At 35.4% G+C, this 25,115-nt stretch overlaps 1 protein-coding gene across 2 annotated transcripts in view; it reads left to right on the top strand.

Annotated features, from left to right (window-relative positions):
• The window catches only part of SLIT3 (slit guidance ligand 3), a 658,792-nt gene that overhangs the window by 526,191 nt on the left and 107,486 nt on the right, over positions 1-25,115 (top strand). For both annotated transcript variants that reach the window (XM_063447449.1, XM_063447448.1), the window contains 5 exons: positions 146-309; positions 17,852-18,002; positions 19,032-19,106; positions 20,657-20,800; positions 23,292-23,435. In XM_063447449.1, the coding sequence (XP_063303519.1) occupies positions 146-309; positions 17,852-18,002; positions 19,032-19,106; positions 20,657-20,800; positions 23,292-23,435 (678 nt within the window). The remainder of the gene's footprint in view (positions 1-145; positions 310-17,851; positions 18,003-19,031; positions 19,107-20,656; positions 20,801-23,291; positions 23,436-25,115) is intronic.

Genomic DNA, 25,115 nt, shown 5'->3' with positions numbered 1-25,115 from the left:
GGCTAAGAGTCTCCAGAAATTATTTTTCCATTTTTTTCTTTTTTTCTTTTTTTTTTTTTTTTAAAGAATTTCTCCTGGACAGAATATAGTGTAGCAGAGTAGTGTCACAGGTCAACTTTGACTAAACATCTCTTCTCTCCTGTAGACATTTAGCTCAGAACCCATTTGTGTGCGACTGCCATTTGAAGTGGCTTGCTGAATACCTGCAAGATAATCCGATAGAGACCAGCGGCGCCCGTTGCACCAGCCCACGTCGCCTCGCAAACAAACGCATCAGCCAAATCAAGAGCAAGAAGTTCCGCTGTACAGGTAATTAATTTATCTCGGTCAGCACTGTCTTTTCTATTCAGATATGATCCATTCCAGAGAGCCCTCTAATCAAATAAGCAAGACAGTGTTTTCTGTAATGGATATTATAGGGCAGCTTTTTAAATCACATTTGGCAAATCTGGTTAGACAAAACCAATTATACTGATGGAAAAAACAAAACAACAGAAACTACTGCTTTCTCTGCTAAGCATCTATGTCTTCTACAGTATTTCACATTATTTCAGTTGAATATATTAAGAAAAAGTCAGAAATAATGAATTACAATAAATGACTAGCATGTTTATTCACTTTGGGCAATTAGAATGTAAAAGTTAAGCAAATCCATATTTGGTTATTCTCTAATCAGCTCTGATGGGTAAATAACTGACTGGGGAATTATTCTTGTTATCGTTGTTCAAAGTTGGAGAATTTTCACTGATTTTCTATTTTGCAACTCGGTTCTCAACCCACTGTTCAGTGTATGATTTGTTTTGTCTTATTTATTTGCTTTACAGTTATATTTCAAGGTAAACTATATATCTGTATTTTCACAATATGTTGCAATTTTATTTTAGAAAAACTGTGTCTTTATATTTGCTGATGAGTGATAATTCGAAGCTATGCATCTGTTGCACTACCACTTTTGAACTGTAGATGGTGCATCTACAGTTCAATCCCTTAAAAATGTCTGCGCCTGTGCAGTGATCTTTGAAAACATGACTGTTTTTTCAGTGTTTTTATTTTGAACACTTTTCTCTGTATAATTTATGCTACGGAACGTGTGGCACTTTATAAATTATAGTATGCTGTATTTTTGTATATGTATTATACATAAACACACGGCAAGTATACACATGTTGTATACACGTGTACCTATTTACATATTCTACATAAACCATATAAACATAGACTTATTATATCGCATTGGTTCTTTTACATATATAACCCTATACACTGCATATTCCTTTGAATATAATATATTAAGTACTTATATCCAGTGTTTTTATTGCATTTGCTATGTGCAATAAAATTCAATATTAACATACACATAAACATACTGAATTTTGAGAAGTGTGTAAGCAGTGTTCAATATCAGTGCATTTAGACAAGCAGGTAGGTAAATGGACTATATTGGTATGGATTGTACTGTGGAATATGTTGAAATTCTTTTTTAATATACATATGATAATTAGATTGCATAGCCCTTAAATGTTGTGTGCATTCTGTTGTCATTTTTTGTTTGTTTGTTTTAAGTCTTATTATTATAGTGCTGGGTCTTGCGTGCACCTAGTGGCCAAATGAAGTGCTGCAAGAAAAAAAGAGGCCAAATATAAATTCAGTGTATATTTGTTCAGTGCATATCCCTCCCAGATATTCTTGTCCTCTTGACAGGCTGCCTCATCAGTGTTTGTACTGTTCACAATGCTCAATAGAAATATCAACACAGTTTTAAAGTTGTAAAATCTGTGAGCAATGCCAAGACTGACGTTACTACCTGTTTTTCCCATTAATTTTCCTGCTTGGCGTTCAGAATATAAATTTCGGCAGCTGCTGATGGGTGGTTTGTCGTAATTCATTGACTTCATGTTGGCTGCCAAAAATAATATAATACGCCTATCTGAAATGTTTTTGTTTAATGGAAAACTAAGTGTTGTGGCACAATAAGTCATTTACTAGGTAATGATGCATAAAAAAAATCCATGTTAAAATACTTTCTTTATCAGCCTTGCATGTAGAGATCTTTGTTACTCGATCAATGACAAACTGAAACCACCTTAAACACCAAAGGCAAAGCCAACAAGAAAAATCCAGAGTCCGAACATGAATTTAATAGAAGTGCTCTAACCGCAAGAAAATCTAATTGTAAAATAAAATAAGTTAAACATATATTTTGTGGTTTTGAAGCTAGTTTACGGTTGAGTGAGTGTGCTAAATTCTGTATACACACACACACAGCTGCTAAGGCCAGTGAGGTATTGTCATGTATAAAAAGGGGCATTGATTCTTGGGATGAAAAATGCAATTTTTGCCTGTTTACAAATCAATGGTAACACCACACCTTGAATATGATATGTGCTTTTGAGCACCTGTTCCAAAAAAAGGATATTATGACACAAGAAAAAAAAGTGCAGGGAGGGGTCTAGATATAGCATTTGATATGATAACATTGTACAAATAAACTCAGGGCAAGTGCAAACCATTGTCTTGAAATCTACACATAATGAGGACTATACATAGGACATGAGGTCACACACTTAGACTAGAAGAAAGGAGATTTAATCTAAGGCAAAGGCAGTAAGAACAATAAAGATGTGGAATTCTATACTTGAAGCGGTGGTTTTATCAGAGTTTGTGCAGGTTTTTAAACATCAACTGGATGAATTATTGCCAAAAATATAATATTCAGGAATATAATATTTAATATGTGGGTTAACACCTTCGATCCAAGGAGAGATCTGACTCCCATTCTAAGTCAACAATTATTGTTGAAATCTTGGAAAGAGCTTCAAACTGTCTTTTCTTGCCTAGTTTTGGGATAGTAGCGAAAAATGTGAGAAAGTTGAAAGACACAAATCTTTTCTCAAGTTATGTAACTATGCTTAACCCGGTACTAAACCAAACCTTTCAGCTTACAACAAGTTATGTTAGCTTAGGAAAGAGATGATGGATTTGTATCTCAAAGACATAATAAAAATAATGGAAAACAATGAACCTCGACAAAGTCTTGACTCTCTTGTATTTAATAATTGTTGGGTATATAATTAGACATGTGAAATCTAAATAACAGATTGGTTTACATTTTAATTGTTTTGCTTCCATTTTTACTGAGGAAATATGTTGTATAACAAGTGACAAAAAATGCCTTACCTGAGCTTTTCTGAAAAATAACTGTCTTGGTAACAAATGAGTATCTGAGTTCCAGTGGTTTGGGGTAAATTCACCAAATCTCGGTAAAAAAATTGTCTTAAAGTGGCACTGTCGCCGTCTGGGGACTTTGTCAAATTCGAAAACGCAACTGCAGGTAAGGGTGAGATTACTTATCTGAACCTGTCCCTCGCGGACACACCATCTTGCTCTCTCTGCTCCTCTTCAACTACTGGTGCTTCAGTGCCTGTAGCCGATGTCACTGCTGTACTCTCGTGCATGTGCAAGAGTGCAGCATTGAGGTCTCTGGAGGATCCCGCGAGACTGTTACTGCAGTAGTTATAGTGCATGAGTGCCTTGGCGCCCCCCCATTGTAGGTAACAATACAAATATAACCATTTAAAAATGTTTTTACTCTGTGCCTTCACTGAAGCCAGCAGTTATCTGCATAATCTAAGGCTGGTGGTGCACAGGAGAGCTGACAGAAGCTCCTAAGCAAGGAGCTCACAGCTCTCGATCGGAAGTAGTGGAGACGGGAAGCAGTACCTTACATTACTTACAATGAAGGGGCATACGATTACTCCTGGCACCATAACCACACTTTAGTGGTTATGGTGTATGGAGTGGTTTTTTTTTATACACACAGATCAATTGTCTTATATACATCTATTTTCACATATGATTTATGACATCTGTTTCATGTTGAATACAAACTAAAGAGCATGTCTGAAATTTAGAATATATTATTTTATATATAGTATATATTCTAAAGCAAGTACATCATCCTATCTACAAAACAATAAGCATTCATCTGAGTATGTAGTGCTTTACAAGTGAGTTTCATCAAAGTTCAGAACAACTATCACTAGTCAGGAGGCATAATTACCTTGATGTCAACGATGTCAACGAATATTTTCCAGTTTTCAAGAAGGGTGGAGCTATAATTCTGGTAATCGTCTAGTGGGAGTCAGAAAACAAATTCCCATCCCACTCATCAGTGTATTTGCAAAGCACTGAGATAGAGAATGATATAAATAATAAACCAGATGTTTGCCAAACGGTGCCAAATGCATGGTTTACACCCACACAAACCGAAGTATACCAAACGTTAATAAACAGTTGCTGACTTCCATCAAGAATTTTTTTGCGATAGTCAATGGAAACCTAAATCTCTACATTTGTTTTTAAATGTACATTCTGTGTTTTGCAGTAGAAAATAATGGGAAGGCCTTCATGTGAGTTCAATACAGTTAGCAGTGATGCCAGTGGTTAACAGCTACTGTTGTACACATAGTAAAAACCAAAGAAAAAAGTTACCTGCGCTCTTCCCAAATCCCTATGCATATTTAAACAAATGGAGGTTATTTAGTTTCTTCAATGTCCATGAGAGAGTTTAGCCCACCTGCCATGTCAGGTGGGCTAAAGTGTAGGTGGGTCCTACACTATTCACCTTGATTAAGACCCACCTGAGAGGTTTGCCTTGATGTTGCAGGTGGGCTAATCTCTCTCATGGCCATTGGAGAAACTAAATAACCTCCATTTGTTTAACTATGCATAGGGATTTAGGAAGAGCACAGATAACTTTTTTCTTTGTTTTTTACTGTATGTATTGGGGCTTGTGTGTACTATGGTCGTTGCTGCCGCCCCGGGAGTGATTGGAGTTTGAGCACAGGACTTTTTTTTTTGTATTTGTATGATGAAGGGAATGGTACACACATAGCTATCATCTAAGAACGAGTCTCAAAGAGAGCCAGAGAGCTCTGTGTGAACCTTCCTTTGTTCATGTGTCATTAGAGTTGTTTTTTCACAAGACCTGGGAAACTCCAGATTAGTTGTCCTTATTCTAAACAGAAGCAGATTTAATGTTTTGTGAAACAATTATTTTCACGTGTTTCAATTATATTTGTTGTTTTGTTCTATTTATTAGCATTGTGAATGTTAATACGCAGTTTTTGTTTTGGGTTGTATGATAATCACAACCACTCCGTCCTCCATTGCAGAGTCTGCTTTTGAATATTTTGTTTGTGCATATACACTAACAGATTCTAAATCTAAAAGGTGCTGCCACAAAGGGCAGAAATATTGACCATCTCAGCTATTGATGCATGGTTGATGTGGTCAGCAACTGTCTAAAATCTGCAGCTTATGCTTCTCAGTGCTTCTTTTCTCAACGCTCTGCTCTCTTTGCCTAACACTGGCTATGACTCTTAATGGGGTTTTCCTTTGTGCTTGATCTAACCATGTGGTAGAACAATACAAATTGAACATGGTTCTGTCAAGCACCATGGAAGGCCACATACTATCCTGCCGCATGGCATGCTGGAAATCTTCCACTTTGAGAAGCATCAGAAGGTGAGACATATATTTTAACCCTAAGCATAAACACAAACTACTTTTTTTTTCCAGGTTGCACTCAGAAAACACCATAACCCATGCTTTGCGTTTTACATTATCATGGTAAACTATTATATCTAGAAATGGAATAGTGTTTTCAGAAAGTACAGCAGTATTGAACATTGTACATTTGATAATAGATACATAAATATATAACTTATACATAAATCCATTCGAAACAACCTGGAAACGAGAATTAATTGTATTGCAGCAGAGGTACTTAAGTATCATAACTGAGAATGTGCCAGTGTTCTACCCTGTGCTTGGCAGCTGAGTTTCTCTAGGCAAGGACGTAGTATGTAGTCTAACCCATCATTGCCTGATTGCTCATCCAAATGTGAATTATTTTCCTTCTAGCCTGCCCAGTTTTGCCAGGGCATTTCTCCTTACCCACGTAGGGCGAGAAATTTCCATGTATGATTATTTTTAGATTTTATTGTATGTTGGTCAAAATAAATTTATAAATTTTGAAAGCAAAACATAATTTTAAGAGTAACGTGTAATGACCAGCTTTAGTGTAACAACATCCCCCTGATGGTTTGCCAACTTGTGCCTGGCAGAACATTACTGAAGGCATAGCACAATGCAGACTGGAAAGATAACTGTTGGTCAACCATATTCTAAACGTATCTTCTTAATAAATGTTAAAAAGTGTATATTCAAATTTAGCTTTACCCACCCCACCATCACTATTCATTCACTGCTTTTAACTCAACCATATTAGCATCATAGCCCTATTGTCCTAAATGATTTCTTGATCACCCGCAGCATTCTTTTATATTTCACAAAGTTATTGTTTTGTTTCTGTGTCTTGTTCAAAGCAAGGTTAATATGAAACCACGTTCTTCAGCATTGAAATGATGCAGAGATAAAATGCAAAACCAATGTAAATCTGTTTAAGAATAATTATGATTTAAATGCGTGAACGCTCATTAGTTTAATCGTTCTTGTGTAATGTACACTGATATACAGTCAGGTTGCTATTAGAAATCAGCTCTGAAAATTTCTTCTGAAATCCATGGGATGCTTGGCACTTTACTAATCATAGATTGCCCTAAGGAGCAAGCTTTGTAATCCAGCCAATGGTTCCATAACAACTTAATGACACATTGACTGTCTTACTGTATTATTCTTACAAATTAATTTACTTTACAAAAAAAAGAGCAACGTTACCTTAAAAAAAAAAAAACCTACAATGTAAATTTCAATGCTTTAGATATGTGGTAAATTAGTGCCCGATAATGAACATTATGTTTTGTTATTTACCAAAAGATAGTATGTCTACTGTTAATTTTGTATTTAAACTGTTTATGAAGGATTGTTTTTTGTATGTATACTTTTCTGTATTTACTATATTTTCCGTGAACCTTCATTATCTTTGTGTATAATGTTAATAATGTCATACAGTGCTAATGTTATAACATCCTGAAATTTCAATCACCATGTTAAATGTAAGTTTTCAAATTCACGAATATGGTGATAACACCTACAAGGTTATTCACTGAAGTGAGAATTCAAGGTCAAATGTAAGCGAACTTCAACTTTAAGGTCAAGGTAACTAAAATGGAAAACATCTAAGTCAGCTATGCTTTCATACTATCATAACTGTTTAAATTTGAAATTCACTTTGAATTTGTTTTGAATTCTCCTTTTAGTAAATAACTCTGTAAATATCTCCCCACTTATCCTAATTGTTCACCCGACCTTTTATCTCAACTGCCTCTTTACAGCTGTCTTCTATTGCGATCTGAAGCGCAGTGTCTGCAAAACTACTTCTGATTCAACCACATTACCTTGCTCAGGGGTGGGGAACCTTCGGCTCTCCAGATGTTTTGGACTACACCTCCCATGATGCTTTGCCAGCATTATGTGTGTAAGAGCATTATGGGGGATGTAGTCCACAACATCTGGAGAGCCGAAGATTGCCTATCCCTGACCTAGCTCAATCATTACATTCCCAATCAAACAAGTATGATACCGAAATTCTGCTTCCCATTATTCACACATCCACTGTAGCTCAGTTGTGTAATCACTTTTAATTGTGCTATTACCCTTTAACAATAAAACGTCCTTTTGCATCTCTGCTCACTGTACTGTAAGCACACCTTTACTTGTTTCCATAAGTATATTTTTTAGTATATATAAATATTATACTGTGTAAATTTCCTCTCAGTTTATATTCACAATTTCACATTGTATCTGTCTTACTTGCTTTGCGTTTAGTTTGTAAGCATGCGAGCACAGACTTTCAAACATAATGTATTCATTCTGTGCTGTCTGTAAAATTTAGTTTGTACCTGTACCTAATGGGGGAGATTTCTCAAAGTGTTCTGAAAAAAAATTCCTTTTATTTTTGGTCCATTATCTGTTCACATTGATGAAATTATTCTTAAACTGGTCTAAAAAAGTGTGTTTTTCCAGCTGAAGTCATTTTTCACAGGACTATCTATTTCCAAAGATCAACAAATATATTGTGACAGAAAAAAAGAAGTGAACAAAGGAAAGACTGATACATTTGTTGCATTGCTGGAAAAACGGCGTACGTTCCCAAAAAAATAGTTAGGCACGATAACATTAAATCCCATATATATTTAATTTAAATTCAAATTTTGGAAAACAATTAAGATAGTCAAAAACTTATTTAATTTTTACAAGACTAATACTGTGACTAAAACATTAGCCAAAAAAAGAGATTGTTAAATATTCATTCCTTATGTATATTTGTGTTATGTGATCAACAGCAACAAATGGTATTTTTGTGGTGGTTGGAATTTGTGTTTTGTTTTCAAATGACATTATTGCATTTTTATGTTACAATACATCAAATAGTACCGAGACGTTCTGAACCAAAACAAAACCTACAGTTAGAGGAAAAAGTATTTGATCCCCTGCTGATTTTGAACGTTTGTCCACTGACAAAGAAATGATCAGTCTATAATTTTAATGGTAGATGTATTTTAACAGTGAGAGACAGAATAACAAAAAACAAAAAAATCCAGAAAACGCATATCAAAAATATAGTGATAAATGATTCCCCTTATAGCCCCGATCTGGCTGAACAACATATCCCAAAATCATCCAGATCGGCAGGGGTTCAGGAATTTCCTGGAAGTCTTATTTTTGCCCCACCTTGCACATGGTCCCATGCCCAAAACCGTTCCATACACTCGACGACAAAACACTGCTGGACAATTTAAGATGGCCGCCGCCTCATGTTTGAATCTGTTCCAGTTAAAAGTCCAAGGGGCAGAAACAGTGCTTTTGAACATGGGATATCACAGGGCCCATAGTCCCAGGATAGGAGGCTGGCAAACAGGCCCCACCAAAAACCAGTGGCAAAGTTGCTTTCGTCACAGCATCCTATTGAGAAAGCATGTGACGATAAAAGTGTTGTCCATAAAGCACTTTGAAAGGTCATGTACTAATGACAGTGCCTTAATTTATAGCTGAATAAATCTTTTTTTTTTTTTTTAAATTGCTCCATTGTGCTTTCATTTTTCAAATAAATCAATTCATTTTAAATATTGACCCAGACGCAATAAAAATTTTATTGAGCTATCATGTTAATTTTGGTGTATATCTAGGCTGTGAATATGCCTTCAAATAATAATCTTATGGTACCGTATACTTTCAATGCAATTTTTTGTAAATTACTGTACTTAAAACATAACAGTGGAAGTCTTCATCTAACATTGAATAATATTACAGTCACTGCTGGACAGAGTAGATAATGCTGTATGAATATTTAATGTCCATTTCAACAGTAAATCCAATTTTCTATGTAGGGCCACTGGATGCCTTTTAAATTATACATGAACATTATTAAGATTTTGCACCAGACTAAAACAGAACAGCTAGAATGAAAGCGTGCACAGTAACTTTCAATAATACCTTATCTATCCATCATTAAGATTAATTATATATATATTTTTGATGGCAGAACTCCTATTACAACATAATCTTTAATTGTGGTTCTTGAATCCTATGAACTGTTTAATCCTCAGATGTAAAACACAGATAAAATATTGCACAGGCTGGTGGACATACACATTTAACCATTCCTATAAGCAGATGGTCGCATTTTACATTCGTTTCCCCGATGAGAAGAACTTAATAGACCAGCCACCTGTCTAAGTGATTACAAGGCTTATGATCAAACTGTAAATTTTGTCATGACGCTGGTGATTTTCGTTCCCTTCTAGAGTAAATGGTTGACTTTGAGTGCTTGACAAGAATATGTTGTAATGTTGATGATTCTTCATCGCTCAATGTGATCTTGTTTTATTTACGGTAACGTACTCCAGATTTTATTTGCCCATGGGGTTTGACAGTGACTGCGGAAGACAGAACTCATTATTTGTTTTGACCATACAGTAGCAGTTACACTGTCCATATTTATAAGGGAGACTTCCTTAAAAATATATTATTTTACTTTTTTTTTTTTTTTATCAAAAGCTCTTTCATGCATGTGAAAACATCCATTTCGTATCTCCCTGCTGTTTTCTCACCAGGCTACAGGATATGAGATTTGACATGTGTTAGGCAAAATCTTTTTTGGAACAATTGTAATCATTTGACTTCCATCCATACAGAATCCTTTTGACCGATACGTTTAGGGCAGTTGAGGACTTGTAGGGGGGCAATTGCCTGCTAGTCCACTGGCATAAAGGAATTGTGGGCTGCAGAATCGAAGCACCATTAAAAGAAGCTAGACAGTGTGGTAACAGGCAGGAATCGTGCAGGAGCCTTTGGTAGCCAACACTGAGTGGGTTTGTGCATATGCTGGTGGTCCACAATCCCCTTTTCCTTAAACAATTTCCCATAATATGGTAGTATGTGCAGTATTTGGTGCTGCCATACTTAATGAGCATATATGAAGTAGAAATCCTTACAAGTGGCTCCGGGAGAGTATGAGTGTTGGGAATTTAAATGTCTTCCTCAATTTCTCACATATTGTAAGCTTGTTTGAGCAGGGCCGTCTTCACCTCTAAATATCCTCATTCTAAAACTGTAAAGCACTGCTGAATATGTTGACGCTACAATAATGATAATAATACGTGGAGGCTCACGAAACATAGCTTATCACTTGGAATTACACAGCCAAAGCCAAATGTTGCCAGCCCCGTCTTGTATTAGTGTACTTTAATGACAGGCTATAATGAAAATCAACAAGCAATGCGATATCATTTTTTGACAGTATGGAAGAACCCACTATCTCTACAGTGGGCAGTGGCCTGTACAACCTCAAATATGGTGGTGCTCGTTAATCTTGTTATGAGAAGGCAAGGCATGCTGATGTGTGCTGGGATAGAGCAGAATGTTTATTTCTTCAGAGAAATGCAGAAATACAAAAATGAGATATCTCTGTTACTGGGTTTTCTTACAATTTTTCCTACAAATGCAATATATTTTGATAAAATCCTTTCCGTTCTTAGGGATATGATACTAAGTCCTACTTAAAGATTTAAAACTGGGCCACATACAAGATAGTATATTTTGGCTTACATTTAATTAAAAAGCTTAAACTATCCATATACATAGCTGGGCTATCTTTAATCTGCTAGGCAACCTGTCAAACCTCAGTTCCAGTTCCAGAATCCATTTTTAGTAGATTGATATTTGAGATTAAAAGTAGATTCCAAGCTTGATATAGTTTGCGGGGTTTTATTTTTGTATTGGCCTGGAATTGCCCATTTTTTTTCTAAAAATTCCATATCTCTGTGCTAACTATTTATTATATAAAGAAACATAACACGATTCTCATTGTAACCCTGATAGCTGCTCCCGAATCCTATAAAATGGGTCTAGAGTGGTCTTCTACAAATTTATATCAGTAACATTTAGCTTTGTTACTGGTCTGTACACGGAATATGAATGACTGTGTTAATTGAATTAAAGGGCAGGTTGAGATAGCTGTATTTACTAAGAACCAAAACGTGGAATTGCACTCAATCCATTAATAAAAGCCTAGGTGCTTCTAAACCTGTGGCCAGCACCAAAGCCCACGAAATAGTTAATAGTCACCAAAGAAAGGTCCAGGCACTTCAAGGCTTACATAGGCATTTTTATTAGAACTACAGTGTCTAGCAGCAATGTTTTAACCCCAAAATCAAGCTTGCTAACCATATATTCATGTTGCCATTAATCGTCTTACAGTGTTTAAACAGAACTTACTTTCACGTAAAAAAAAAAAAAAAGAATAAATTCAGCTAGGTTATGAACTCTAGAATGGATGGATATTCAAACACAATTCACTTAAAAAAAGCAAAATTAATAATACATACACAAATGACACTGTGGCAGATAGACAAGGATATTTTAGTAAGCAGTGGGTTTCTCGAAATATTTGCAAGTTTGAAAATCTCCAATTTTACTTCAAAACCTAGCTCTTACTAATATTTCCTTACATCTGTAATAACACGCCGGATGGAAATCTGTGGAGATATGTCAGCGTCTACTTTATGAGTGACTATGACAGAAGATATTCATATGGAGAATAAGACTAGGTTACTCACATCTTTTGCAATTGCATATTTCATTTTTTATATAGATTTATACCATGGAGTAGCATATATCTCATAATAGAAGGCGCCACAGTACATTGTACATTGGTATTTGACCAGAATTTTATGTTAGAGGCTTGACATATGGTAACATGCGACTGTAATTTTTCTTAAGAGGCAGCCATATTTCTGTCGGATACATTTTATGGGAAATCCTTATGATTTATTAATGCTTTATTTACTTGCTGAGAAAATGCTTTTAAAAAAAAAAAAAAAAAAAGCTTTCAGAGTGAAGTGCCAAAATGACTTCAATACCCAAGAGGTATATAGATGCTAAGATGCTTGTTTTGTTTTCTAGGAAACTCTCTCTAACATATATGACAATCTCCAATCCTTAGGGGCGACAGACATAGTTTTTTTGATATGTAGAGATATTGCTCAGTGACTTACAGTCTTAATTGTTTAAATTATTTAAATATATATATATATATTCACTAGAAAGCAGAATAATCTAGCACATAAATCATATTAAAATCACAAAAAAGTGGTCGTGCAAAAGTGCTATTTAGTAAATTTTCTCCCTTTGTGATTTTTATTACTGCATACAAATTTTAAATAGCAGCTGCTGTCACACTACTACAGTATGTAATCTTTCTCCACATACAAAACAAATGCGACAGAGAGTAGTACAGCGCTTATATATGCAAACAATAAAGTGCAGTGCAGTGCTTGTAGTGTCACTTTTAAAAATATAAACACACATATTTACCATGTAAACAAAGTGCAACACTGTGCTTTTTGTGTCACTTTAAAAACTCAAAGAGCATGTAACTTATAATAGTCCAGTCATATTCCTGATATGCATTTTACTAACAAATCCAGCTTCCTCGGTCTGGTAGATATCAGATGAAGTCTTCAGTGTCAACTTGTGTTTTTTTAAAGGGTTTTAATTACCATATAGGAGCCAGGTGGGACACCTGTGTACTCTCCCACTTCGATCGGGAGCCCGACATGTCCCATACTTGCTTTCCGTCGCGACCGCCATCTTGTTTGGAGCATTATTGGACTTCTTTAAGTAATTTTTAATGCTTTGTTTGTTTTTAAAAAAAAAAAAAATTGTTTTTATAAATATACATAGAATATATACTTGTAAAGAATAATTGAATATCCAGTGTTTATGCATGCTATAAAGGGGATGTATGGTCCCTTACCATGCAAGGCTTCCAGAGTGAGCCCAAAAAAAGCTCCACTCCTTATGGATAAAGAATTACACTTTAGATTTTTTTTTTTTGTATTTTGGAAATTGCTAATTTTTTTATGTAGTCTATGAGTGATCTAAAGTTGTTCTTTTTGGTCCAATTTTAAAAACCCACATACTCCTCTGTAAGGAAAAAATAACATGCAAACAAACTTCCAATTTGGTACAGAGTGTGTGGTTTGAAGTATGTTCTCTGTAAGTGCACCAGATTTTCGAAATGCCTGGATTTTTGGGTGTTCCCTACACTGATGAGTGAAAATATAACTACTCAAAGCCCCACTTCATGTGTTTACTTTGTGCTTAATTGGACATTTCTTTGCAATAAACAAGTCAGGCATAATAACATTTCATAAAATGTACATTGTCACCGGTTGTGAGTGAAATAATGGATGTGCTTGCTGCTGATCCATATGCCATGCATTGTATTGTTTTACATCAGTAAAACATTTCCTTATGTCCATTCTATATTCTGTGTGCGGAACGTAGAGGAACGAGCCAGTGAAAGTCTTTTATAGGGAAGGTGTAGGATAAGCAAACAAAACCAAGCCGTTCTCTCCTGTCACATGGCCAAACTAACAGATTGAAACTTTAGTCAAAAAGCAAAAAATAAATTATGTTCACAGACATTTTGAAAGGATGCCAGTGATAAGTAAACTTATTTTACAACATTGAAAAATTAAAGGAACTTTTTAAATTAAACACTAATATGGCCTTTAAATAGTTGGCTTTTACACAGTTTTTTTTAAGATCCTCCTCCCTCCAGCTAAAGTTATGTAGGTTTTCCATGCTGCCTATTTAAAATCTACTAATAAAAAAAATTAATTATTCATATTTAAAGTATACTAGATGTATTAATTCGATAAGCTAGTTGCTAATTTTATGTACTATTAGAAATGTAGTTCAATTAAGAACTAATGTATATAGAGAAGCATGCTGGATACAAATGCACCAAATTAGTAACTAGTTATTCTACAGCATCCTCAGCCCATTTCAAATTACTATAAAAATAGAAAACACAAGGGAGAAAACAACGAGAAGTGGAGAGTTGACTTGTAATATAAAAGGATATTATAAGTGCGTGGAATACAAAGCTGTATTCCTAGCACTATAGCTCCCTCTGCCCCACCCCCCTTTCTCTTTCCTCTCCTTTCCCCAAGGTGGTCAATAAATGGTTAAAAACTCTTTATTTACTTAACTGATTCCAGTGCCGATGCCCCTCAGTGCTGGGTTGCGGCTCCGCTAATGCGCATGCGCGGTAAATGCTGTGCGTGCATTAGACCTCCGCATAGGAATGCATTGAATTAATGACTTCCTATGTGGAAAATTCTGATGCTGGATGTCCTCATGTAGAGTGTGAGGATGTCCAGTGTCATTTACCGGACCAAAGGTCCGTTACGATTTAGGAAGCCCTCCAGTGGTTGTCTGGGAGACAGCCACTGGAGGCAGACTTAGTGCTGTAATGTAAACATTGCAGTTTCTCTGGGACTGCAATGTTTTACATTGCAACGCTAATTGCAATAGGGACACTGCACCCAGACCACTTTAATGAGCTGAAGTGGTCTGCGTGCCTATGGTGTCCCTTTAACCCCTTAAGGACACATGACATGTGTGACATGTCATGATTCCCTTTTATTCCTGAAGTTTGGTCCTTAAGGGGTTAAAGGTAAAATATGTAAACTGGTAAAAATTGTCAATAATTGTTTCAACTCATGATGTTACTAAACTTGCCAATTAGCCTAAATGTTGGGGTGTCAAACAGTTTCCATGGTTGTTCATACCTCTGACAGTATTTTTTTGGACCAGTAAATGTATACACAAAACATCTTACAATTATTACGGACGTTCTGTATGTGCTTCCTCCTGCATCCTCTGTATCTGCCCAGAGAGCATAGCAATCCAAGAAATGTTTTAGATGATGACAATTTTAACAAACACAAACGCACAGAACTTCTGTGAAGCCAGTCAATGAAATGGGAAACTGAAGTGGTTAAATGTCAACTAATTTATTTATTTTCTAACTGCTTGGCTAGCAGAATGTTGAGCTTACTTTCCAACTGTCTTGAATGCGTCAGGAGAATGCTGATTTAGAGCCCTTGAATTCCTTGAAGTCCTTGAATGTTAGAGAACATGTCTTTGTGTGCATTTCTGTCATTATGACAGATTTTAGACAATGTTGTGAACATGAGCAATCATGGGAGGGCTGTCCAACAAGGCTGTTAGCCAATGTCTGAGGGGTGGGATGTTTCAACGTTCTCTACTCTAAAAAGTATTAAGAATGGGGCATTAACCAAGGAAACCAGTAGGAACAAAAGGCTTATTGCATTGTCGACCCATTCAGTTTTTACCTTTTAGCACACCTTTTTCGAACAGTTTTTCGAACACTTTGATAAACCTCCTCATTGACACCTCCCCAATAGCCCTTCCCAAACCTGATGGTATATACCTTCCAAAGAACATAATTAGTAGCATCTAAAATGGGACAGCTTAAATAAATCTTGAGTAAAAATAAGAATATTTTGCATCATTTTAAACGCAACACTTTGCTTTTAACGTGCGTGAACAATCATGTGTTAATTAATTTGAGGTTAATACACAAAACTGAAAATTGTGGCAAATTGACAATGGAACTGCAATTTTTAGGCCAAAATTTTTCAATAGAAACATTTCCAACTCGGTTATTTTTCCAGCGTGGCTGTTTTGCCTTGAAACTCCCTTGTCAGTTTGTGGTTTAGTGAACCCCATTTGTTTCAAATATTTTAAAAAGAGTTTTATTACTATTGTATATTGCAGGCCACAATTTAGCTCTAGAGATCGCCTTAATCTATACTGCATCCAATGTATCCTAAGTTTCATATTTCAAATAATTCTCTAGAAACATATCAACAACAATTATATGGTTCTGGAGAAAGCCAGTACTATTAAATATTCCACACTTTATTTAATGTGTCAGCACTGTCCTCCGTGCTGAAGGGAAGTGACATTGGATATTCCCTGACCTAAAACATCTCTTTATGGGTGATTATCGTATATATATATATAATGCTTGGATGAGTTTAGGATAGGCTGCTCAAATAAAATGTACGCACACATATGCTGGTTTCAATGTGTGCTGGCTACGAAAGTATAATTTGCATTTAAAATGTGATTTTATTCTTTGACTGAATGATTTGTATCCCACAAACCTGTGAATGATGTCTTCTTTATGCTTCACTTCAAAAGACTCTGGTAGTATATGGAGCTGCCTGTTCGCCATAACCACTGCTTGAGTAGTAGGATTTTTTTTAGACAGTATTAAATCCTAAACACATTCACTAAAGTAAGAATTCAAAGTGAATTTCATATTTAAGGCCAAAGTAGACACATAGTTGACTTAAATAATTTTTCTAATTTGGCTATTTTGACCTTAAATTTATGTAAATTGTGTGCATGTTGTTCACCTAGATATTTGCAATGGCAAATATACTCTCTAGTTTGAGGTAAGTGCCACAGATAGAAAATGCAGTAAATTAAAAGTCAGGAACCATACAAGTTCTGTAGGACTTTTAATGTTAAATCCTCCCTCAGCATTAACAATTTGTAAGAGATCAATGGGTTTATATATAAGATCAAAGCTGTCAGTGCATTAAAAGTACAGTTATCTTAATGGAATATAGCAGATTCCTGACTTTTCACTTACCCTCTGTGTAAAGTATATCCAGGGACCAGGCTCTCGTGCAGTTTGAACCCATGGAAACAAAGTTCCCTTACTATATTTGTGATGGAACTGAGTTCCCATACTTCTTACAGTAAACAGAGAACCACTGTCAAAAGTACAGGATCACTCATACAGGGCACTTGAAATTTAAAAATTACAGAGAAGCAAATGAAGAAGTGCTGTATCTTCATTTATTCCTATGTAGCTTCTCCCGTCACACAAGGCAGTGTTCACTTTGACAGATTGATGCGCTGCCGGGGAGTGAAGTGGCTAGCCAATTGACAGGCAGCCCCAGCTTCCAATGAGCTACATGTGATTAAAATGTTGTTTTTCTCTGAATGTTGAATATATACTGTATTAACCCCTTAAGGATACATGACGGAAATATTCAGTCATGATTCTCTTTTATTTCTGAAGTTGTGTCCTTAAGGGGAATGAATTTAAACAGACGATCGGTCATAGGAGATAGGCTTTAGTAGACAAGCATTCATAGACATTTGATAGGTTGAATAAAGCCTTATAACATCACACTATAAAACCAAACATTGGTTCATAATAAGATTTGATCAAAGCTTCTGTTATGTTTAGAATAGTTTTGAAGACTTCTTAAACCACTGGCCAGTCACAGTGCTTGGCTAAACCTGTCATGTTGGTCAATGAACATAAAAATTGTTACCAGTATGTGTTATGTTTGCCTTTACTCATTTATCTTATTTTCTACTAAAACAAGACAATTTTGGTTCTTCGTTCTCTGTCTGTCCTACACTTTAACAGTTCAGACCGTGCATTTCTACTGCTTAATTTAAAACCAATGAATATTCTCTACAGGCTCAGAAGATTACAGGAGCAAGTTCAGTGGTGACTGTTTTATGGACCTTGTTTGTCCTGAAAAGTGCCGCTGTGAAGGGACAATTGTTGACTGCTCCAATCAAAAACTCACACGAATACCCAGTTATTTACCAGAATACACTACAGATCTGTAAGTTTCTGTTTTTGTTTTGTTTTTTAAATATAATCTAATAAAGAATGTATGCTATATACAAAAGAGGGGCATTAAGATAGAAAATATGGACAGAGGGATTATGGCAAATAAAAATAGAGACTGTTCCTAGTAAATAGGCACACTTTGGAGGTACCTATTCAGTGCATTGCAACTTACTGAACTTGTAACCATTGTTTTGCTATTGGAAGAAAGAGAGATGGGTAGCCATAAATAGACAAACAGGTACACAGACAATGATATTCCCAGGATACATATATGCACAACCCTTGGATCTTGCTGGCACATACATGGTTCTAGTTCTAGATACAGTGCTGTATGAGAGGATCCAATTTCTAGCAGGACACAGTATGAAGATTATTGCAGGGAATGATTGAGTTTATTCTTATTCCCGCTAAAGATCTTTAAAGCTACAAGATACAGCTAATACATCTATCTCAGCATAGTCAATGCCAAATTTGTGTATTCCAATCTCAGAAGTGTGTTCTTATTGTGTAAATGTAGAAATACCATGTTTGTGACATTTCTAACAAGGGAAGAAATAAATGATAAATGTGTACATAGTGCACGTATGTGATCAGAATTCTATAAAATGGGAAATGGTTGATTGAAATGAGAAAATACCTATGTTTGATTTTGCAGAAGGCAATAAGTAAGATCCCTCAGACAGTGTATCTTGATTTGATGATATGCCAAATCCACATGCCCTTCAACCATGCACGTCTAATAACCATGAGCCAGATAATAGAATAGCAAGTTTCACTGTTAATTTAAGTATGTGAAAACAACTTTTATTGTAAATAAATCATTGTGCAGATGTGTCTATTTTATAGACTTATTTTACACTTTCTCCTATTAACAGTCTGTGTTGAATTGTCACAATATCATTTCCATCCACCCACTGCTTGTTGAGAAAGGCAGGCTATGGAAAAATGAAAAGAATTAGGAGTTGATATACATGATGAATAATGCATGTAAGTTTATGAGTTCTCTATTTCTATTTATTAGACGTTTGAATGACAATGAAATCTCAGTTCTAGAAGCTACAGGAATATTCAAGAAGTTGCCAAACCTTCGGAAAATGTAAGTGGAGATGTGTTAGCTAATTTACTGTCTTTGAACATGCTTCCAGATGCTTTAGCTACTATTCCTGCACAGCCCGAGTATCTCTTTTCAGTAAATAGATCAATTAACATAAAATTATTTTGCCAGTTATCAGGGTTTCTTCCAATAATGCTTACAACTTCAAGCACCTCTCTATAAACAAACATTCTAAGTGGTAGAATCATAGAGTATTACAAAAACTTCTCAATCCTAATTACCCAGTATAGTCCAATAGCTTAAAGGAACGCTATAGTGTCAGGAATACAAAAGTGCCTCCCTCCCCATGTGAAAAGGGTAGTTTGCTCACCTTTTTCCCATGCCGCACCAATCTCGCCGCGGCTTCAACCACCCATGTTCTGCCTCCTTGGCTGAGTGCCAATCTCAGGAACATTCAGTATCTCTATGCAGAGCTTGGAGACGATGAACACCAGTGCTGCACATGAGGACTCAGGATGCACAGCTAGTGGTTGTCTGGGTGACTGCCACTAGAGGTGTTACTAGACCGTAATGCAAACAATGCCTTTTCTTTGAAAAAGCAGTGTTTACATTAAAAAGCCTGCAGAGACAGGCTATAGACGCCAGAATAACTACATTAAGCTGTAGTGGTTCTGGTGACTATAGTGTCCTCTAAGTTATATTTTTGCTTTCTGTCTTTTCCTAAGCTCTTTGTTTTATTTTTTTTATTCAGTAACGTTATCAGCTGATTTCTATTGTTCTTTGTTGCTTTCATTATGGTCACACTTTTGCCTTAAAGAATTGTTATTTAAAGTGAAAGTGTGACATGAAAATGACACCTTTTTAATCCATTATATAAATTAGGGGTAGGCAGCCTTTGACACTTCAGATGTTGTAAACTACATCTCCCATAATGCTCTTACAGCCGTAATGATCTATGTAATCCGCATCTGAAGTGTCAAAGGTTGCCAGTCGCTGACTTAATGGATTGATTGAATTAGTATGTATCCATCAGCAGCTATACCACTCATCACTTGGGAAAAATGCTCACTATGGCCACTGTATAACCGCTCCTATCAGTTTACTGTTAAATGAATTGACTTGGCAGACTCATATTAGGAAGACACCGTAATCCCCAATTGGATAAAATGTACACCAAGCAGCCAGAAACTGAGCATTCTGCTTGCCTGATTGACAGGTCTGAGGGGCTGTCTTAGAACTGCAGTGATTGTTGCAAATTGCTGCAGTTCTAAGCCACCATTAAAGCTCCATGTACACCCAGAGTGTTAAATGCATCAAAAACATTGTAACCATGCAGTTGTGATGGTGCTTAGAATGACCCTTTAAATTATTCTATATTAACAAAAAAAATTGACTATAATTTATGTAAAAAATAACGTCAGAGAGAGCTATTTTTATGCACGGTATAATGTCATGGTGCACCTAAATAGTTATCAGAAACACAGTTGTATGATCCAGGCAATCAGACTAGAATAAGTTTTATTTTTTTTTTATTTATTTTTTTAATAACGTTTGCTTCATAGAATGTTCTATCTCTTATATTTCTCACCCAGAAACTTGAGTAATAATAAGATCAAAGATATCCGTGAGGGTGCTTTTGATGGAACTACTGGGGTGCAAGAACTCATATTGACAGGAAATCTCCTGGAATATGCACAAGGACGAATGTTTAGAGGCCTAGTAGGACTCAAGACGCTGTGAGTACAACATGTGTATATATGTTGAAGGAGTGTTGATGTGTCTCAGTTGGATAATGTTAACTTTGTTCTAAACATCCTTTATGCAACAAATAACAGAAGTATAATGTTTCCTTGAATATAGAAAAAGGTTTGAAAGACCGCAGTGTGCTTGGGGATCCTCTGTGAAACATATGGAGGTATTCATGGGGTTTGTCTTTTTTTTTTTGTATTTTATAGAATACAAACATATGTGAATTCTGTTGGCTGAAAATGATTTTGTTAATAAAAAGGTGATGCATGACTGAATCCTACTTGTTTATATGTTACTCGCCAAGGCTGTGCCTTTAAGATCCTGTTAAAATACACGCTTAAATAAATGGTACACTTTGTTACAGTTAGAGCAGTGATAAAGCTATATAATTGTTATGTTTTTATTGTCACCGTGCTCATTTCTGCTGTAATAACCCTTGTGCTGTATTTTCCCACTCACAATTTGGAACCATCTGTTGGATATTAAGCTAAAGAAATACATTTTATTTATATTTTTTTTGCTCATCCTCAGAATGTTTTTAAGAGGTAGAACGTAATTCGATTTTAATAGCACAACTCTAATTTCAATTTCAGTTTTTTAAGAACTCGTAAAAGTACAGATGTATCTACCATATTTATTTGTTGTTATGGGAAAAAAATCTCAATGGATATTTTTAAAACGTCCAAATATTTTAGTATATCTATACTCAATGGTTATGCACAATACAGGGGTTCTAACTGCAGGCAATTCGAAAAAAGTAATTTACAAAATAAAATGCTTGAAATTGTCTTTATTAATGGCTTTACATTTTTTTTTTTAAAGATCTGTAAGATATGTTTAATAACACACAGGAACTTCAATATCCTGTCTCATGTGCAGAGAAAGTGATATTTCCCAGCTTCCTGTTACGCTTCCTATTTTTCTATCTTTTTAAATCTTTCCATCTTTGTATAACTGGTTTATAAACCAGGAAACAAACCATGGTTTAGAATAGATGATGGGAGTTACAATAATAAGCATACCTGGAAACTTCCTTTATTTGTCCTAGAGCGAATTAGTCTTTTTGAACCTATTTATTGTGGGCAAGCCCTTCTAAGTTTTGGACCTGGAATTCCCCCTTTCTTCTGTGATTCATCATTTGAAAGATTTTTTTTTTTTTTTACCTTCTTCTCTCCCAACACCATGTGTACACAGGGTGTTTATTAGTATTATTTTATTATTTATAAAGCGCCAACAATAGTGCTGTACAATGGGCAATTAGTTTGGCATTAACAACCTGAAATGACATGTGTATATAGTATAAACAAGTGTTTTTACTGATGTTCTTTTTTTAATCCATAAAAACAGCCATAAGCAAGTTATTTGACCATTTTCATTTAATAATATTTATTATACCACCTGTAGCATATGCAACTCTTAGCAGGGTTTGCACACGTCTCTACCACTCTGCTAATATTTCAGAGCCTTTGCGAAATATTGCGAGATTATCTTGTCTGATATATTGAAAGGTATGGAATGCTGTGTTAAACTTTATGTTCAGTCCCCCAATATTTCTGAAAAGGATGCACAAATAAATGAAAAAATAAATAAATACAATTGTATTAAAGGGAAACTCCAGTGCCAGAAAAACGATCCGTTTTTCTGGCACTGGAGGGTCCCTCTCCCTCCCACCCCCCAATCCCCGGTTACTGAAGGGGTGAAAACCCCTTCGGTCACTTACCTGGGACAGCGGCGATGTCCCTCGCCGCTGTCTCCGCCTCCGCGACGCTCCTCCTAGTGATTACGTCGGCCGGTGGGCGAGACTAATCTCGCTCACCGGCCGAGGAGGTCTAATGCGCATGCGCGGAAATGCAGCGCATGCGCATTACGTCTCCCCATAGGAAAGCATTGAAAAATCATTTCAATGCTTTCCTATGGGGTTTTGAGCGACGCTGGAGGTCCTCACACAGCGTGAGGACGTCCAGCGACGCTCTAGCACAGGAAACCTGTGCTAGAACCCAGGAAGTGACCTCTAGTGGCTGTCTAATAGACAGCCACTAGAGGTGGAGTTAACCCTGCAATGTAAATATTGCAGTTTATGAAAAACTGCAATAATTACAGTTGCAGGGTTAAGGGTAGTGGGAGTTGGCACCCAGACCACTCCAATGAGCAGAAGTGGTCTGGGTGCCTGGAGTGTCCCTTTAATTACATAATTTATTTTTTTAAGGTATGTCGGTGTTCTTTAGTCCATTGTAAATTTTCTAGGTATTTATATCAAATTCCAAGTTATTGTTGTGCAATTTTATTTCACCAACAAGAATACAGTAGTGATGGGGTCAGCACATAAAATTGTATGTATGAAGCTATTTTTTTATACCTATATTGTTGTATCACACTATTTCCGTTAAATGTTTCTAAATTATTCTAAATCATCATACAGCCCCCAAGTTCTATACTTTAAACAAATGTATTTTAATAATGTTGTACCTTTCTTTGTAGGATGATGAGAAGCAATTTGATCACATGTGTCAATAACGACACATTTACTGATTTGAGCTCAGTGCGGTTACTCTCGTTGTATGATAACCGCATCACAACCATTACTCCAGGAGCTTTCAACACTTTGGTTTCCTTGTCCACAATGTAAGTACTTATTAATCTCTTTTTTAAATCATTTATTGAGGTTTTTTTTTTTTTTATCAAATGTTAGAAAATGCTCTTTTAAAATTGGCCAGTTGGTAAAAACTGATATACACTTTTTAACTGAACCAGCAACTAAGTGTGACTCACTGCATCAGTGTAACAGCAATAATTGTGTGAAGGCTGCTTCACCTATTAGTGCTGGTGACTGGGTTAAGCGTCTTCTGATGGTGTCAGTTTGCGCCTACATTCTGATCTGTTATGCAACATAAATACATCCAATATAATATGTGTGGGATGTGAAAAATAGAACCTGATGGACCTAAGTCTTTGTCAAAACATATAACTTTGTAACTATGTATCTTCTATAAATTAAATCTTACAGTCTATGTATTATATATGATAAAAGGTCACACAGATTAATAAATTTATAATATATAACATGCCACTTGCTTTATGTACTTAGAAATTTTTAAAAAATATTTTTAAAGACTATTAAATAGATTGTTTCTGGTACAATAAACTCGTCTAAAGGAATAATAACATAAGAACTCATTGGTCCAAACACACAATCTGGAAAAGTATTCAGTTTAGTTATTTTTGCAATATGGCTTTTCTTGTCTCAATTTTGCAGTTTTCTTTTCGATTATAACAATTTTGTGTTTAGTAAGAAAAACACTATATATGATGTACATAATCTCTAATATAATATTTTTTTAGGCAGTAAGGTTAATATATCTGTAAATGAAAAGAACATCATATTAGTTTTTATCTGCAATAAAATAATGAAATCTAACTTTATTATAAATAAAAGTGTAGGTTGTTTTTTTGTATCATATGATACTATATTTACTATTCCAAAAGCCAGTTTGTGTCTCACCTTCCAATCTGTACAAATGTACTTTATAAAAGATACTCTTGTGTGTTGCACTGATTGGTATTTTAATCATTATATGTGTTTGATCCTTTGTTTTACAGTGTTCTCAAATTAGTTATCAGTTGAAATTTCATTCCAAAGATAAAATTCTACATGGGTAGCTAAGTGATTTGTAGATACTGTTGACCTTACAAACCAAGAAACTGTCTCATCACAAGCTGTTTCTATGACAACTGCCTTCAATGCAATGAAAAAAGGTTTTCGGTCACAAGTATTCCACTGTAATTAGATAAAAAGCTAAATGGGAAATAGCACAAAAAGGTGTACGAGAAAAAAAACTACAATTAACCAAATAAATGTCAAGTAGTTTGATTTTTATTGACAAGCCTATCTATGGATCTTTTTCAGACGTTGCTCTATGACATGAGGTGTATATATCTGGGGGAAAATTACAGTTAAAATATAAAATGTATTTTTTATAGCTGCTATTTACACGGAAAGACAGTATTTTTTCTCATCACATGAGCCATTTCTCCGAAACAGACAGTTTTCATATACTTTAGCTCACAATTTTCCATTTTGTCCTTGACTGTCAAAGATGCATGTAAAAACAGACAATTACCGGTAAGAATGCAAACACTTTAATTAAGGCTTTTGTTAATAAAATGTCATGTTTGCATGCAGTCACACATCAGAAGCTACACCAGAGATTCCAAAATGGTTTTGGACCAAGGCACATATTAATAATAAAAAAAAAAAATGTCTTAGGCACAACTACATTTTCTTTTCTTTTTAGTTTCCTCGGC

The sequence above is a fragment of the Pelobates fuscus genome, chromosome 3, assembly GCF_036172605.1.
Source record: "Pelobates fuscus isolate aPelFus1 chromosome 3, aPelFus1.pri, whole genome shotgun sequence".
Taxonomy (NCBI): Eukaryota; Metazoa; Chordata; class Amphibia; order Anura; family Pelobatidae; genus Pelobates; species Pelobates fuscus.
This window is presented reverse-complemented; position numbering and strand designations above follow the sequence as displayed.